Source organism: Tachyglossus aculeatus, chromosome 17, assembly GCF_015852505.1.
Source record: "Tachyglossus aculeatus isolate mTacAcu1 chromosome 17, mTacAcu1.pri, whole genome shotgun sequence".
NCBI lineage: Eukaryota > Metazoa > Chordata > Mammalia > Monotremata > Tachyglossidae > Tachyglossus > Tachyglossus aculeatus.
In genome coordinates this window covers 46,252,222-46,269,274 of record NC_052082.1, presented here as the reverse complement: position 1 = coordinate 46,269,274, position 17,053 = coordinate 46,252,222, and the positions used below count along the sequence as shown (strand labels likewise).

The window sequence follows — 17,053 nt, the reverse complement described above, 5'->3', positions numbered from 1 at the left end:
CACAACTGCAATCCGGGGAGAGGAAACTGCAGACAAAGCCCAGAACGACTGTCTCTTCTGCCCTGCTGGAAGTGTCTCCATGTCTGCCTCGTCTTACCTCCATCATCACCATCATCAATCGCATTTATTGAGCGCTTACTATGTGCAGAGCACTGTACTAAGCGCTTGGGAAGTACAAATTGGCAACATATAGAGACAGTCCCTACCCAACACTGGGCTCACAGTCTAAAAGGGGGAGACAAAACCAAACATACTAACAAAATAAAATAAATAGAATAGATATGTACAAGTAAAATAAATAAATAAATAAATAGAGTAATAAATATGTACAAACATATACACATATATACAGGTGCTGTGGGGAAGGGAAGGAGGTAAGATGGGGGGGATGGAGAGGGGGACGAGGTGGGGGGGCTTTACCTTCCCAAAGCCAAAGCTGTATATGGTTTTTGACGAAATGAGTCCTGACTGCAGCGGTCTATTCTCAGAGCTGTCGGGGTTTCTAGTTTTTCAAAAGTAAGAAGTCAGGGTCAGCGCGTGGAAAAATACCGGCCCCCCACCTCCCCAACACAAATCGAGCTGCTTCGTTTGGATCGACTGGATGGGGTTGATATTTGCATTTCTAACTGTGAGATGTACTTGCCGAAACACTGGCGGAAATGACGGCAAAGAGCACACATACAACCGCAAGCCCTCAGCCACGCTATCTCTCTCTCTCATTTTCGTTCAATCGTATTTACTAAGCGCTGACTGTGTGCGGAGCGCTGTGCTAGACGCTTGGGAAAGTACGCTGCAGCCATAAAGAGTGACAATCCCTGCCTACAATGGGCTCACAGTCTAGAGGGAGAGAGACAGACATCATTGCAAATAAATGAAATGACAGCTACGTACCTAAGCGGTGCTGGGAGCGGGGAAGAGCAAGGGGAGCAAGTCAGGGTGATGCAGGAGGGAGTGGGAGATGAGGAAAAAAGTGGGGCTTAGTCTGGGAAGGCTTCTTGGAGGAGATAACGTAGTGTTCCCGTGTGTTTCCCCTTTCAGACTGTGAGCCCACTGTTGGGTAGGGACTGTCTCTCTATGTTGCCATCTTGTACTTCCCAAGCGCTTAGTACAGTGCTCTGCACATAGTAAGCGCTCAATAAATACGATTGATGATGATGATGTTGCCAACTTGTACTTCCCAAGCGCTTAGTCCAGTGCTCTGCACACAGTAAGCGCTCAATAAATACGATTGATTGATTGATTGATTGTGTGTGTCTGTGTACATATTTATTACTCTATTTATTTATTTATTTATTTTACTTGTACATACCTATTCCATTTATTTTATTTTGTTAGTATGTTTGGTTTTGTTCTTTGTCTTCCCCTTGTAGACTGTGAGCCCACTGTTGGGTAGGGACTGTCTCTAGACGTTGCCAACTTGGACTTCCCAAGCGCTCAGTACAGTGCTCTGCACACAGTAAGCGCTCAATAAATACGATTGTTTGATTGATTGATTGATTGTGTGTGCCTGTGTACATATTTATTACTCTATTTATTTATTTATTTATTTATTTTACTTGTACATACCTATTCCATTTATTTTATTTTGTTAGTATGTTTGGTTTTGTTCTCTGTCTCCCCCCTTTTAGACTGGGAGCCCACTGTTGGGTAGGGACTGTCTCTAGATGTTGCCGACTTGGACTTCCCAAGTGCTTAGCCCAGTGCTCTGCACACAGTAAGCGCTCAATAAATACGATTGATTGATTGATTGATTGTGTGTGTCTGTGTACATATTTATTACTCTATTTATTTATTTTACTAGTACATATCTATTCCATTTATTTTATTTTGTTAGTATGTTTGGTTTTGTTCTCTGTCTCCCCCTTCTAGACTGTGAGCCCGCTGTTGGGTAGGGACCGTCTCTCGATGTTGCCGACTTGGACTTCCCAAGCGCTCAGTCCAGTGCTCTGCACACAGTAAGCGCTCAATAAATACGATTGATTGATTGATTGTGTGTATGAGAGAGTACCTCCCCTCCTCCCCACATCTCCCTGTTGGCCTCCTGAGTTTGTTGGGGGGGTGCGGAGGGGCTGTCTTACCCTTGAACGATGCTGGCAAGCCTGGACTGGGGGCAGAGGAGTCTCTGGGGGCAGTCAACCCGCCGCAACAGGTCCCGGGGGAAGCCTTGGACGAGGGCCTGCGTATGCGCCGCGCAGCGCTCCAGGAACTCCAACGCCTGCCGGAGGGGAGACATTGCGATGGGGCATGGGAAATATGTTTGTACATATTTGTTACTCTATTTATTTATTTATTTTACTTGTACATACCTATTCTATTTATTTTACTTTGTTAGTATGTTTGGTTTTGTTCTCCGTCTCCCCCTTTTAGACTGTGAGCCCGCTGTTGGGTAAGGGACTGTCTCTAGATGTTGCCGACTTGGACTTCCCAAGCGATTAGTACGGTGCTCCGCACACAGTAAGCGCTCAATAAATACGATTGATGATGATGATGAAAAACCACAACCACCACATGGGATGCTCGCCTGTACTCCTCGGCCGGGGAGGAAATGAGAGCTCTCTCACTCAGGCCGGTTGGGAGTGGAAGAGGTGGAGAGGAAAGATGGGAGGGAGGGGAAGGAGGATGGGTGAAAGAGGAAGGGAGGGAGGAAAGGAAGGAAGGAAGGAAGGAAAGGAAGGAAAAGAGAGAGGGAAGGATGAGAAGGTAGGAAGGGAGGAAGAAAGGGACTGAAAGGGCAGAGCTCCAGGGGGAGGGCCGGCGAGGAGAGATGGGGCTGTTGGCTTTTGTTACTTTTTAGCTTCGTGGTTCTCCTCTTATTGTACTCTCTCAAGCGCTTAGTCGTCATCATCATCATCAATCGTATTTATTGAGCGCTTACTGTGTGCAGAGCACTGTACTAAGCGCTTGGGAAGTCCAAGTTGGCAACATATAGAGACGGTCCCTACCCCACAGTGGGCTCACAGTCTAAGTGCTCCAGAGTCCAGTGCTCTGCACAGAGCCAGCACTCAATAAACACCCCTGATTGACTGGCTGATTGATAAGTGTCTCTGGGTGGTTAGCAGTCACCTACGTGTGCTCCCAATATCTTTCCTTCTTTCTGAAATCTCCTTGTAAAAAATTCACCAGCCTTCCACCCCACTACCCCACACCGCAACTAACACGGCTCGGGCGCAGGCGGCTGCTGAAGCAATCAATCGATCGATTGTTTTTAGTGAGTGCTTACCGTGTACGGAGCACTGTACTGAGCGCTACTGACTGAAAGCCGGGAATGGAGGACTGAATTAGTCCCGGGAGTTCAATGAGGCTGTTCACGTCTGCTAGGGGATTTCCCCCAGAACCTAAAGGGTCCGGAGCCTTGGAAATCCACATGAGAAGTCGGGGCCCAAATGCTCTCCTCTCCATAAGAAGCTTCCAGTGACTGAAGGAAGAGTGTGTTTGTGTGTGCTGGGGGGGAGAAGATCCATGAAAATTTAGGGCTCAGGAATTCATACAACAGAGACCTTATTTTAATTTGGGATACAATAAAATGGGGCACCGATGTCAACTGATTAGCCAGTTTTTTAAAAATGTTTTCTATGGATACATAAAATCCACTCCTGTGAGTTGAATCCGCCTTAGTGCTCGTGGCCCGTTGGCCTTTCCTCCGAGCCAGGGCCCGGTGCCCACCGGGGCCGGGGGAACGCGGCCTTGGCAACCTCACCTGGGCACTTTGGTCCTTTGCGGCCGACAGGAGCCAGGCGCGCGGGGTTCTCCCGTTTTCGTCGTGGAGCCTCAGGTCCCCCCCGGCATCTAGCAGCTTGCTGAGGATGCCCTGGTGGGCCGAGAAGGCGGCTGCGTGCACCGGGCTGCTCCCGTCGGAACAGCGGCTGCGGGAGGAATAGGGGAGGGGAGGGGAGAGGAGGGAAGGGAAGGGAAGGGAAGGGAAGGGAAGGGAAGGGAAGGGAAGGGAAGGGAAGGGAAGGGAAGGGAAGGGAAGGGAAGGGAAGGGAAGGAAGGGAAGAGAAAGGAAGGAAGGGAAGAGAAAGGAAGGAAGGAAGGGAAGGGAAGGGAAGGGAAGGGAAGGGAAGGGAAGAGAAAGGAAGGAAGGGAAGGGAAGGGAAGAGAAAGGAAGGAAGGGAAGGGAAGGGAATGGAAGGGAAGAGAAAGGAAGGAAGGGAAGGGAAGAGAAAGGAAGGAAGGGAAGAGAAAGGAAGAAAGGGAAGGGAAGAGAAAGGAAGGGAAGGGAAGGGAAGGGAAGGGAAGGGAAGGGAAGGGAAGGGAAGGGAAGGGAAGGGAAGGGAAGGGAAGGGAAGGGAAGGGAAGGGAAGGGAAGGAGATCAGAGGTCCAAAAGTGGGAATTTGGGTTGGGCCACAGGACTGGCCTGGATGAAAGGGGGCTAGGTCATCGAGCCGGCCCTAGGGGGTGGAGGAGGGAGGGCGGAGAGGGAGGAGGGGAGCACCTCCTTCCCGTCAGGCCTTAGGCACCGACCACTGAAAGCCACCTCCGCTGTTTGCGATACTCACTGATTTGGGTCGGCTCCATAGTCCAGCAGCACATCGACGACCTTAGGGAGTCCTAATAACGCGGCTGTGAAGAGCGCGGTCTGCCCCAGAGAGTTCACTGAGTCCACATGGACACCTGCACAGCAAAACACCAAGACCATGATGATGATGATGATGATGATGGAGGAGGAGGAGGAGGAGGAGGAGGAGGAGCAGCTAAAAGGGGGCACTCAACCAGCTGTCCCCCCGAGACTTTTAGATTTTCTTTTTAATCTCTTAGCTGGCCCAAATGAACTACTACAGGGAAGCACTGTACTAAACCCCGGGGAGGATACAGGCAAATACAGTTGGAAACAGTCCCTGTCCCACCATGGGGCTCGGTCCCAATCCCCATTTTACAGATGAGGTAACTGAGGGCCAGAGAGTGAAGTGACTGAATAATGATAATGGCATTTGTTAAGCGCGCTTACTATGTGCCAAGCACTGTTCTAGGCACTGGGGTAGATACCGGATAATCAGATGGTCCCATATGGGGCTCACTGTCTTAATCCCCATTTTACAGATGAGGAAACTGAGGCCTTGTATACTTGTACATATCTATTCTATTTATTTTATTTTGCTAGTATGTTTGGTTTTGTTCTCTGTCTCCCCCTTTTAGACTGTGAGCCCACTGTTGGGTAGGGACTGTCTCTATATGTTGCCAATTTGTATTTCCCAAGCGCTTAGTACAGTGCTCTGCACACAGTAAGCGCTCAATAAATACGATTGATGATGATGATGATGAGGCTCAGGGAAGTGAAGTGACTTACCCAAAGTCACACAGTTGACAAGTGGGGGAGCCGGGATTAGAACCCACGACCTCTGACTTCCCAAGCCCGGGCTCTTTTCAGTAAGCCACGCCGCTTCTCAATAATGACATCACTTGTTGAGTGCTTACGAGGTGCCAGGCACTGTACTAAGTGCCGGGCGGATACAGGCAAATCAGGTTGGACCCAGTCCCTGTCCCACGTGGGGCTGGCTCTCAGTCTCAATCCCCATTTTACAGATGAGGTAACTGAGACGCAGAGAGGTGAAGTGACTTGCCCAAGGTCACAGAGCAGACACATGGCAGAGCCAGCATTAGAACTCATCCCCCTCTCCATCCCCCCCCCCTGTCTTACCTCCTTCCCTTCCCCACAGCACCTGTATATATCTATATATGTTTGTACGGATTTATTACTCTATTTATTGATTTATTTTACTTGTACCTATCTAGTCTATTTGTTTTATTTTGTTCATATGTTTGGTTTTGTCCTCTGTCTCCCCCTTCTAGACTGTGAGCCCACTGTTGGGTAGGGACTGTCTCTAGATGTTGCCAACTTGTACTCCCCAAGCGCTTAGTCCAGTGCTCTGCACACAGTAAGCGCTCAATAAATACGATTGATTGATTGATTGATTGATTGATTGACCTCGGTCCACTACAGCATGCTGCATCGACCTGCCCCGGCCGGCCCTTAGTCCCGGGGGTGATAACTGTCTAAGGCAGACTAGGATGAGTCAAGGAGTCAGCCGCTCCTCTGGGGCCGCTAACCTTCTCGCTGGGCCTCCATCTCACCTACTTCCTTCCTCAGTGATGGCGTTTATTAAGCGCTTACTATGTGCAGAGCACTGTTCTAAGCGCTGGGGAGGTTACAAGGTGATCAGGTTGTCCCACGGGGGGCTCCCAGTCTTCATCCCCATTTTCCAGATGAGGGAACTGAGGCCCAGAGAAGTGAAGTGACTTGCCCAAAGTCACACAGCTGACAGTTGGCGGAGCCGGGATTCGAACCCATGATCTCTGACGCCAAAGCCCGGGCTCTTTCCACTGAGCCACGCTGCTTCTCACGTATGTGCTTCTCACGTACATATATATCTTCTAGGTTCCTCCTTCTCTTCGGGGAAGGTTGGAGGGAGAGAACACATGCTGAGTGGTTTCTTTTTTTGAGCAGTAATAACAGTAGAAGGTTTGCTCATTCATTTCTATTTATTGAGCTTTTCCTTTATATAATAAATTCATATAATAAATGTGTATAATGTAGTATATTACATATATAATGTAATATAATAATAATATAATATAATAATAATATAATATATGATAATATAACATAATAATATAATGTATAATAATATATAATGATACATTACATTATAATTATATAATAATATAATTATGTATAATTATTATGTTATCACATGATAATATATAATATAATAATATATAATAATGATAATGTATGATTATAATATAATATAATGTATTATATAATAAATGTATGTGATAAATGTATATGCATATAATAATAAATATATAATGTATAGAAAACATTTATGTAATAAATGTTTTATTTATTATATATCTTCATATATATGTAGATCTATATCTAGATATAGATATATCTCAATGATTCATTGTATATATCTTCTAGATATATATGTAGATCTATATCTAGATATATATACAGATGTAGATATATATGTAGATCTATATCTAGATATAGATATATCTCAATGATTCATTGTACTCTCCCCAGCTCACTAAATACGACTTAATGAATGAATGAATGAATGAATGAATGAATGACTAGCAACCACCTCTAATACGCTGTCAATTCGATTGCCCCGCGATTTTAAGTACACGGTAATTTAGCATTTCGACACAGCATCCAGACTGTAAGCTCGCTGTTGGGTGGGGACCGTCTCTCTGTGTTGCCAACTTGTACTTCCCAAGCGCTTAGTACAGTGCTCTGCACACAGTAAGTGCTCCATAAATACGCTTGATTGATTACGACACTAATGACAGGCAATGATGGCTTCCAATGCCTAAAATGATACTGCGTGCAAAGTACGACGCTAATGCCAAGCAATAATAGCTTCCAATGCCTAAAATGAAACTATCAATCAATCAATCATTCAATCAATCGTATTCATTGAGTGCCTACTGTGTGCAGAGCACTGTACTAAGCGCTTGGGAAGTACAAGTTGGCAACATATAGAGACAGTCCCTACCCAACAGTGGGCTCACAGTCTAAAAGGGGGGAGACAGAGAGAACAAAACCAAACATACTAACAAAAGAAATAGAATAGATATGTACAAGTAAAATAAATAAATAAATAAACAGAGTAATAAATATGTACAAAACTATGTGCAAAGCACCGTTCTAAGCGCTAGGAAGATTATATTGTCCTTCCCAAGCGCTTAGTCCAGTGCTCTGCACACAGTAAGCGCTCAATAAATACGATTGATTGATTGATTGGTAGATTATAAGGTGATCAGGTTGCCCCACGGAGGACTCACTAACGCACAAACGCTATCATTAACACTAGGAAGCTCATAACAAAAACATGAACAGCTTCCAATATTTGAACTAAAACATCAACACTCCCGTAGAGAATACCTCCTTCCCCTCCCCACAGCACCTGTATATATGCATATATGTTTGTATATGTTTATTATTCTATTTTACTTGTACATATTTATATTTGCTTTATTAATATGTTTTGTTGTCTGTCTCCCCCTTCTAGACTGTGAACCCGCCCCCTCCTCCCAGCACCTATATATATATATATATTTGTACATATTTATTCTATTTATTTCATTAATATGTTTTGTTGTCTGTCTCCCCCTTCTAGACTGCGAACCCGCCCCTCCCCACAGCAACTATATATGTACATATGTTTGCACATATTACCTTATTTTAATTATGCATACTTTGTTTTATTAATATGTTTAGTTCTCTGTCTCTCCCTTCTAGACTGTGAACCCGCCCCTCCCCACAGCACCTATATACATGTACACATGTTAGTACATATTTATTACTTTATTTAAATTATGCACATTTTATTTGTTTATTAATATGCTTTGTTCTCTGTCTCTCCCTTCTAGACTGCAAACCCGCCCCTCCCCACAGCACCTATATGTGTACGTGTTTATTACTTTAAATTCTGCATACTTAATCTGTTTTATTAATTAATATGCTTTGTTCTCTGTCCTCCCCCTCTAGACTGTGAACCCGCTGGTGGTTAAGGACTGCTTCCATATACTACCAACCCGCACTTCGCGCGCTTAGTACAGTGCTCTGCACAAGGAGACGCTCAATAAGGCTCGCCTCCTCCAGGAGACCTTCCCAGACTTAGCCCCTTCCTTCTTCTCCATCCCCCCCCTTCTTACCTCCTTCTCTTCCGCAGAGCACCTGTACATATGTTTGTACATATTTTTTATTCTACTTACTTTAATTGTACCTATCTACTCCGTTAGTACGTCTGGTGCTGTTCTCTCTCTCCCCCTTTATACATTGTGATTCCCCTGTTCGGTAAAAACTGTTTCTCTAAGTTACAAAGTTGTACTTCCCAAGCGCTCAACACAGTGCTGTGCATATAATAACCGCTCAATAACTACCACTAATAATAGAAAGTACAAGTGAACTTTCTACTACTATGACTACTCGAAAATAGAAACCACTCAGCATGTGTTCTTTCCCTCCAACCTTCCCCGAAGAGAAGGAGGAACGGTCATCAATGGCAAGCGGCAGCTGTTCAAAACAGCACCACAAGCCAGCTTCGCGCTCAGGAGAGAACACTCCAACTCCTCCTCGTGGTTTCAGTCTCTTTACACTTTCGATCTCACTTCTCTAGTTACATACTATAGAAATGATCCCTGAAAGTATAGTCTTAACCCAAACCCACTCCGCGCGCCCCTCCAGCCTCGGGCCCACCCGCTTTCAGCTCACGGTGACCGCCCTGGCACAGCCCGGCCCCCTCGGTCCCCTCACCTCCTTGGAGGAGCGGCGTGGCCGGCACCGTCCAAACAGTAGCTGCGGCCGTCTACGACGGGCTGGCGCGGCTGGGAACGGTTTCCGCGGAGGATTTCCCGGGAGCGGGCTTCCTCATTAGCATACGGCTCTCCCGACAGCCAATGGGAGGCCGCCGCTCTCCCGCTTGGCCGCGCCCCCTGTCGGTGGGTCGGTCGTTGGGCACCCACTCGACGCGGGCGCCACACACCGGCTGCCATTCATTCATCCATTCATTCATCCATCCATCCATCCATCCATCCATCCATCCATCCATCCATCCATCATCCATCATCATCATCATCATCATCATCATCATCATCATCAATCGTATTTATTGAGCGCTTACTATGTGCAGAGCACTGTACTAAGCGCTTGGGAAGTACAAATTGGCAACATATACAGTCCCTACCCAACAGTGGGCTCACAGTCTAAAAGGGAGAGACAGAGAACAAAACCAAACATACCAACAAAATAAAATAAATACGATAGATATGTACAAGTAAAATAAATAAATAAATACAGTAATAAATATGTACAAACATATATACAGGTACATATATACATATATAGGGGGAGACAGACACCACAATATTCATTCACTCACTCACTCACTCACTCACTCAGTAATTCATTCAATCGTATTAATTAAGCGCTTACTGTGTGCAGAGCACTGTACTGAGCGCTTGGGAAGCACAAGTTGGCAACATATAGAGACGGTCCCTACCCAACAGCGGGCTCACGGTCTAGAAGGGGGAGACAGACAACAAAACAAAACATATTAACAAAATAAAATAAACAGAATAAATGTGTACAAGTAAAATAAATAGAGTAATAAATACGTACAAACATATATACAGGTGCTATGGGGAGGGGAAGGAGGTAGGGCAGGGGGGATGGGGACAGGGAGAGGAATGGGGGGCTCAGTCTGGGAAGGCCTCCTGGAGGAGGTGAGCTCTCAGCAGGGCTTTGAAGGGAGGAAGAGCCTCCCACAGCCTGGCATGACGCACCATCTACAAAACAACGGTCACAGCGTGTCCGAGTGGCTCCACCGCGGGCCTGGCATTCAGAATCAACCACCCGACAGTATCGCTTGGGCGCAGAACTCTGTACTAAGCGCTTGCGAGGGTGCACGACAACGGAATTAGCTGACACCTTCCCCACCCATAACGACTTTACAGTCTAGAGGGGGAGACAGACACCAAAATAAATACTCTATAATTTAAAGATTTGCACGTAAGGGCCGTGAGGCTAGAGCTGGGGTGAATATCACTCCAAAATCTCTAGGCTGTGAGCTCGTTATAATAATAATAATGGCATTTATTAAGCACTTACTATGTGCAAAGCACTGTACTAAGCGCTTGGGAAGTACAAATTGGCAACATATAGAGACAGTCCCTACGCAACAGTGGGCTCACAGTCTAAAAGAGTGGGCAATACCTTTCCTTCGTAACACACTAAAGAAAAACCACTCAGCTTGTGTTCTCTCCCTCCAGCCTTCCCCGAAGAGAAGGAGGAACGGTCATCAATGGCAAGTGGCAGCTGCTCAAAAACAGCACCGCAAGCCGGCTTCGCGCTCAGGAGAGAACACTAACACTCCTCCTCGTGGTTTCAGTCTCTTTACACTTTCGATCTCACTTCTCTAGTTACATACTATAGAAATGATCCCTGAAAGTATAGTCTTAAGAAACTCCACTTCAACTGACATGCCAGGATGATTCCTTCCGATCATTCGATTATGGTGGCTGTATCAACCGCCAGCCCTTTCGCGTTCTAAAATTAGGCCGGTGTTAAAGGAAACAATCACCCCCAAACAGCCCGGTTCCTCTCAACGTACTTCTTTTTCCTGCCTTTATCTGGATAGAAAGTGTTCCTCTATGCTGGAGAACCAGGCCTTCTTCATTACCAGCGCTTAGAACAGTGCTTTGCACATAATAAGCGCTTAATAAATGCCATTATTATTATTATTATTATTAACAAACGCCACCATTATTATTACCTTACCAATGTCTCTTCAGCCAATCAAATGCCAGGTTCCCAAAGTGGTTACTTTTTTTATCTTTCTGTTTTCTTTCTTCCCCGGTGCCACAGGCGAGAAATAAAGCCGGCAACAGGAGCAGTAATAACTGATGTGTACTAAGCACTTACTTTGTTCTAAGTACTGTACTAAGCAATCAATCAATCAATTGTATTTATTGAGCGCTTACTGTGTGCAGAGCACTGTACTAAGTGCTTGGGAAGTCCAAGTTGGCAACATCTAGAGACAGTCCCTACCCAACAGTGGGCTCATGGTCTAAAAGGGGGAGACGGAGAACAAAACCAAACATACTAACAAAATAAAATAAATAGAGCAGATAGGTACAAGTAAAATAAATAAATAAATAGAGCAATAAATATGTACAAACATATATCCAGGTGCTGTGGGGATGGGAAGGAGGTAAGATGAGGGGGATGGAGAGGGGGACGAGGGGGTGATGAAGACTGTGAGCCCCCCGTGGGACAACCTGTTCACCTTGTAACCTCCCCAGCAGTTAGAACAGTAATTTACACATAGTAAGTGCTTAACAAATGCCATTATTATTATTATTATTATTATTATTATTATTATTACTAAGCCCCCGAGCCTCAGTTTCCACGTAGGGGCCGGTCCTGCTGGGGCGGGGCGGAGGAGCGGGATGGACTGCGGAAGATAACCAGGTCGAACCCAGTGCTTGTCCCAGTTGGAGCTCATAGTCTAATTAGGAGGGAGGTCAAAATCTCCATTTTGCGGATAAGAAGAGAACTGGGGCAGTGAGAAGTGAAATGACTGCCCCAAGGTCACAGGGCAGACAAGCGGCAGAGTCAGGATTAGAACCCAGGCTCTCTGACTCCCAGGGCCGGGATCTTTCTACTAGGCCACGATGCTGTCTCAGACAGAGACACTCCAGAAGTTAACTTGAAGAAAAGCCAAGAAAAGTCGGGAAACAGCATGACCTAGTGAGTGGGAGAGCACAGGCCTGGGAGTTAGAAGGAGGTGGGTGTCTGTTGTGCGATTTTCGGCAAGTCACTTCTCTGCGCCTCGTATACTTCATCCGCAAACAAGACTGTGAGCCCCGTGAGGGACATGGACGGGGACCCTGATTGCTGCGTATCTACTCCTACATTTAGAACATCATCATCATCATCAATCGTACTTATTGAGCGCTGACTGTGTGCGGAGCACTGTACTAAGCGCTTGGGAAGTACAAGTTGGCAACATAGAGAGACAGTCCCTACCCAACAGTGGGCAGTGAGTGGCACATAGAAAACAATTAACAAAACTTAAAAAAACTTAAATCACTGCCCTTACTGTGTGCAGAACCCTGTAAGCACTTAGATGGGTACAACAGAGTCGACTTACTAGAACCCCATTAAAAGTTCTGGAATATTAACTAGCAAAATTGTGTTTTTTCCTCCCTATTGAACAATAAAGCCTTAGTGACTTGAAAATACGAATCACCCTCTTGATAGCCTTGTTTAGCATCTCATTTAGCATCTCATTTAGCTATCTTATTCACAGCCTTGTCTAGCATGACATACTACTATATTGCATATATACTGTCTTTTTTTCACCCCCACAGCTACAAAAAAACTCTTGACAATATACGACTTAGCTTTTCCCACATGCTGATATCGGGCTCACTCACGTTTTTTTAGAATTTTTTTCACTTTGATGTAGTTTCCTTGTTGAACACATTCATGCAGTTCAGCTTCTATCGAGTCGCTTCTCACTGAGCCAAGTTGAACAGGGCAGGGGATTGGAAGATGAACAGCTCGAGACATCCTGAAATCAGGAGAATTATAGCCTTAACGGGGCTGAATCACAAAAGCAATGATTAAAACGAGCCCGTTTGGGATAGTAGGTTTAAATTGATCTTACTGCTAAAACTTGTGATGAGGAAAGATGTCTTCTGCAAATGGATTTTTAGACCAGTTCAATAATGTGTGGGCAATACAGCCTGAGTTCAGTATATTCACCCCCAATTGCAATGATTAAATGAAAGTAACAATCATGTAGGTGAGAGCTCACCTCCTCCAGGAGGCCTTCCCACACTGAGCCCCTTCCTTCCTCTCCCCCTCGTCCCCCTCTCCATCCCCCCATCTTACCTCCTTCCCTTCCCCACGGCACCTGTATATATGTATATATGTTTGTACATATTTATTACTCTATATATTTATTTATTTTACTTGGACATATCTATTCTATTTATTTTATTTTGTTAGTATGTTTGGTTTTGTTCTCTGTCTCCCCCTTTTAGACTGTGAGCCCACTGTTGGGTAGGGACTGTCTCTAGATGTTGCCAACTTGTACTTCCCAAGCGCTTAGTACAGTGCTCTGCACACAGTAAGTGCTCAATAAATACGATTGATTGACATTAGTGATGTGCATATACCTATAATTCCATTTATTTTGATGGCACTGTCACCTACTTGTTCTGTTTTGTTCTCTGTCTCCCCCTTCTAGACTGTGAGCCCGTTGTTGGGTAGGGACTGCCTCTGTATGTTGCCAAATTGTACTTTCCAAGCGCTTAGTACAGTGCTCTGCACACAGTAAGCGCTCAATACAACTGAATGAATGAAGGAATACCAATTTGCGAGGACATTTCATTTCTCTTATATAGCGTGGAGGAAAACTTGACTAGAATTATACATTGCTTAGCTGATTAAAATATGATAGTTATTGAACACCTGCCTAGGATATGCAGAGCACTGTACCAAGCACTTTTTTTAATGGTATTTTATGGTATTTGTGTGATCCTGATCCCCATTTTACAGCATCTGGGAGAAGAGCACAGATGGTGGTCCCTTTCTTAAAGAGCTTATCCTCCTAGGATATTGAAAATTAACTTAAAAATTAATACATCAAAGACTTTTTTCTTTTTGAGAAGCAGCATGGCCTAGGGCACTTGGCTGGGTGGCCCTGAAGCAGTTTGAAAATTAACTTAAAAATTAATACATCAAAGACTTTTTTTCTTTTTGAGAAGCAGCATGGCCTGGGGCACTTGGCTGTGTGGCCCTTAAGCAGTTCGATACCCACCCCAAACTCCATAACCTCTAGAGTGGTGGGCAGGGAACGTGTCCACCAACACTGTTTTTAATTGTATTTTATTTTAAGTGCTTATTATGTGCCAGGCACTGTACTAAGCACTTGGGTGGATTCGACCTGATCGGACTGGACACAGTCCCTGACCCAAATGGGGCTCACGCTCTTAATCCCATTTTACAGATGAGGGAACTGAGGCCCAGAGAAGTGAACTGAATTATCCGGGGTCACACAGCAGACAGGTAACGGGGCTCCCTACTGTCAGGACCTCCATGAGGCCCCTGTGGGAACCTTTAGAACCGCCTCATGTGAGAACCACCATGCTGCCCTCACGGGAGCGTGGCTCAGTGGAAACAGCCCGGGCTTTGGAGTCAGAGGTCATGGGTTCAAATTCCAGCTCCACCACTTAGCTGTGTGACTTTAGGCAAGTCACTTAACTTCTCTGTGCCTCAGTTCCCTCATCTGTTTATTTATTTATTTATTTTATTTTGTTGGTATGTTTGGTTTTGTTCTCTGTCTCCCCCTTTTAGACTGTGAGCCCACTGTTGGGTAGGGACTGTCTTTAGATGTTGCCAATTTGTACTTCCCAAGCGCTTAGTACAGTGCTCTGCACATAGTAAGCGCTCAATAAATATGATTGATTGATTGATCTGTAAAATGGGGATTAAGACTGTGAGCCCCATGTGGGACAACCTGATCACCTTGTAACCTCCCCACTGCTTAGAACAGTGCTTTGCACATAGTAAGCACTTAATAAATGTCATTATTATTATTATTATTATGGGTTCAAATCCCGGCTCTGCCAATTGCCAGCTGACTCTGGGCAAGTCACTTCACTTCTCTGTGCCTCCGTAAGTTACCTTTGCCAGGGGAGAGCGCAAACGCAATCCCCCACTACCACAAATTATGCAGGTGTAAATTGTATTAGGGATAAAATTTGGCCGAAGAACTTCCTAAAATGGACAGTGCGCATTATTTAATATATCCCCTGCGGTACTGAGGACCTCACTGGCCTCTCCTTCCCTCTGACTTTCCCAAGTCTCACATTCTGATGCTAGTAATTTTTCCGAAATGACACTCCCTTAACCCCCATTTACGCAGTCTCCAAGAAATGAAATATTATTACAATTATGCCATTTATTGAGAGCTTATTAGGGGTCGCGCTGGTCTAGATACAAGTTGATCGGGTCTGACAGAGTCTCTGTCATCATCATCATCATCATCATCAATCGTATTTATTGAGCGCTTACTGTGTGGAGAGCACTGTACTAAGCGCTTGGGAAGTACAAATTGGCAACATATAGAGACAGTCCCTACCCAACAGTGGGCTCACAGTCTAAAAGGGGGAGACAGAGAACAAAACCAAACATACTAACAAAATAAAATAAATAGAATAGATACGAACAAGTAAAATAAATAGAGTAATAAATATGTACAAACATATATCCATATATACAGGTGCTGTGGGGAAGGGAAGGAGGTAAGATGTGGGGGATGGAGAGGGGGACGAGGGGGAGAGAGGGAGCCTCCCCCATGAGGCTCATACGTTCCCATAGAGACTCACAGGTTAAGAAGGAAGCAGACTGTAAAGCCCTTCTGAGCAGGCAACGAGTAGAGAAGCAGTGTGGCTCAGTGGAAAGAGCCCAGGCTTGGGAGTCAGAGGTCATGGGTTCTAATCCCGGCTCCGCCACTTATCAGCTGGGTGACTTTGGGCAAGTCACTTCACTGAGCCTCAGTTCCCTCATCTGGAAAATGGGGACTGACTGTGAGCCCTCCGTGGGACAGCCTGATCATCCTGCATCCTCCCCAGCGCTTAGAACAGTGCTTTGCACATAGTAAGCGCTTAACAAATGCCATGGCTATTATTACTCTCCCAATCGCTCAGGCAGAATGGTCTGCCCACAGTAAGCTCTGATTGAACGACTCGTTAACGACTCGTTAACCGAAAGACAGAGGGGAATGAAATGCCCATTTTACAAACGAGAACCGAAAGACAGAGGGGAATGAAATGCCCATTTTACAAACGAGAACCGAAAGACAGAGGGGAATGAAATACCCATTTTACAAATGAGACAACTGAGCTACGGCAAGATTATGCATCCAAATCACCCAACAGGCGCCCTAAATACGAGAACCCAGGTCGTCTCTTTTGGCGGCCCAGTACCCGTTTTTATAAGTCTCGACCCCTTCACTACCAGCTTCAGCGCTTAGAACAGTGCTTTGCACATAGTAAGCGCTTAACAAATGCCATGGCTATTATTACTCTCCCAATCGCTCAGGCAGAATGGTCTGCCCACAGTAAGCTCTGATTGAACGACTCGTTAACGACTCGTTAACCGAAAGACAGAGGGGAATAAAATGCCCATTTTACAAACGAGAACCGAAAGACAGAGGGGAATGAAATGCCCATTTTACAAACGAGAACCGAAAGACAGAGGGGAATGAAATACCCATTTTACAAATGAGACAACTGAGCTACGGCAAGATTATGCATCCAAATCACCCAACAGGCGCCCTAAATACGAGAACCCAGGTCGTCTCTTTTGGCGGCCCAGTACCCGTTTTTATGTTTCGACCCCTTCACTACCAGCTTCAGCGCTTAGAACAGTGCTTTGCACATAGTGAGCGCTTAACAAATGCCATCGCTATTATTACTCTCCCAATCGCTCAGGCAAAATGGTCTGCCCACAGTAAGCTCTGATTG

The 17,053-nt window shown here is 45.4% G+C and overlaps 1 protein-coding gene and 2 non-coding genes across 3 annotated transcripts in view; all 3 read right to left on the bottom strand.

The window, feature by feature from the left end:
• The window catches only part of TEX14 (testis expressed 14, intercellular bridge forming factor), a 58,126-nt gene extending 45,038 nt beyond the window's left edge, over positions 1 to 13,088 (bottom strand). Inside the window, exons 1-5 of the mRNA XM_038759743.1 lie at positions 12,953 to 13,088; positions 4,501 to 4,615; positions 3,698 to 3,863; positions 2,079 to 2,215; positions 421 to 502 (exon numbers count right to left, since the gene is read on the bottom strand). Of these exons, the coding sequence (XP_038615671.1) occupies positions 421 to 502; positions 2,079 to 2,215; positions 3,698 to 3,863; positions 4,501 to 4,615; positions 12,953 to 13,088 (636 nt within the window). The remainder of the gene's footprint in view (positions 1 to 420; positions 503 to 2,078; positions 2,216 to 3,697; positions 3,864 to 4,500; positions 4,616 to 12,952) is intronic.
• LOC119939869 lies at positions 8,955 to 9,170 on the bottom strand. The gene has a single exon (XR_005454826.1). It is a non-coding gene; the product is annotated as a small nucleolar RNA U3 (small nucleolar RNA).
• LOC119939868 lies at positions 10,755 to 10,971 on the bottom strand. The gene has a single exon (XR_005454825.1). It is a non-coding gene; the product is annotated as a small nucleolar RNA U3 (small nucleolar RNA).
• Positions 13,089 to 17,053: the final 3,965 nt, after the last annotated feature.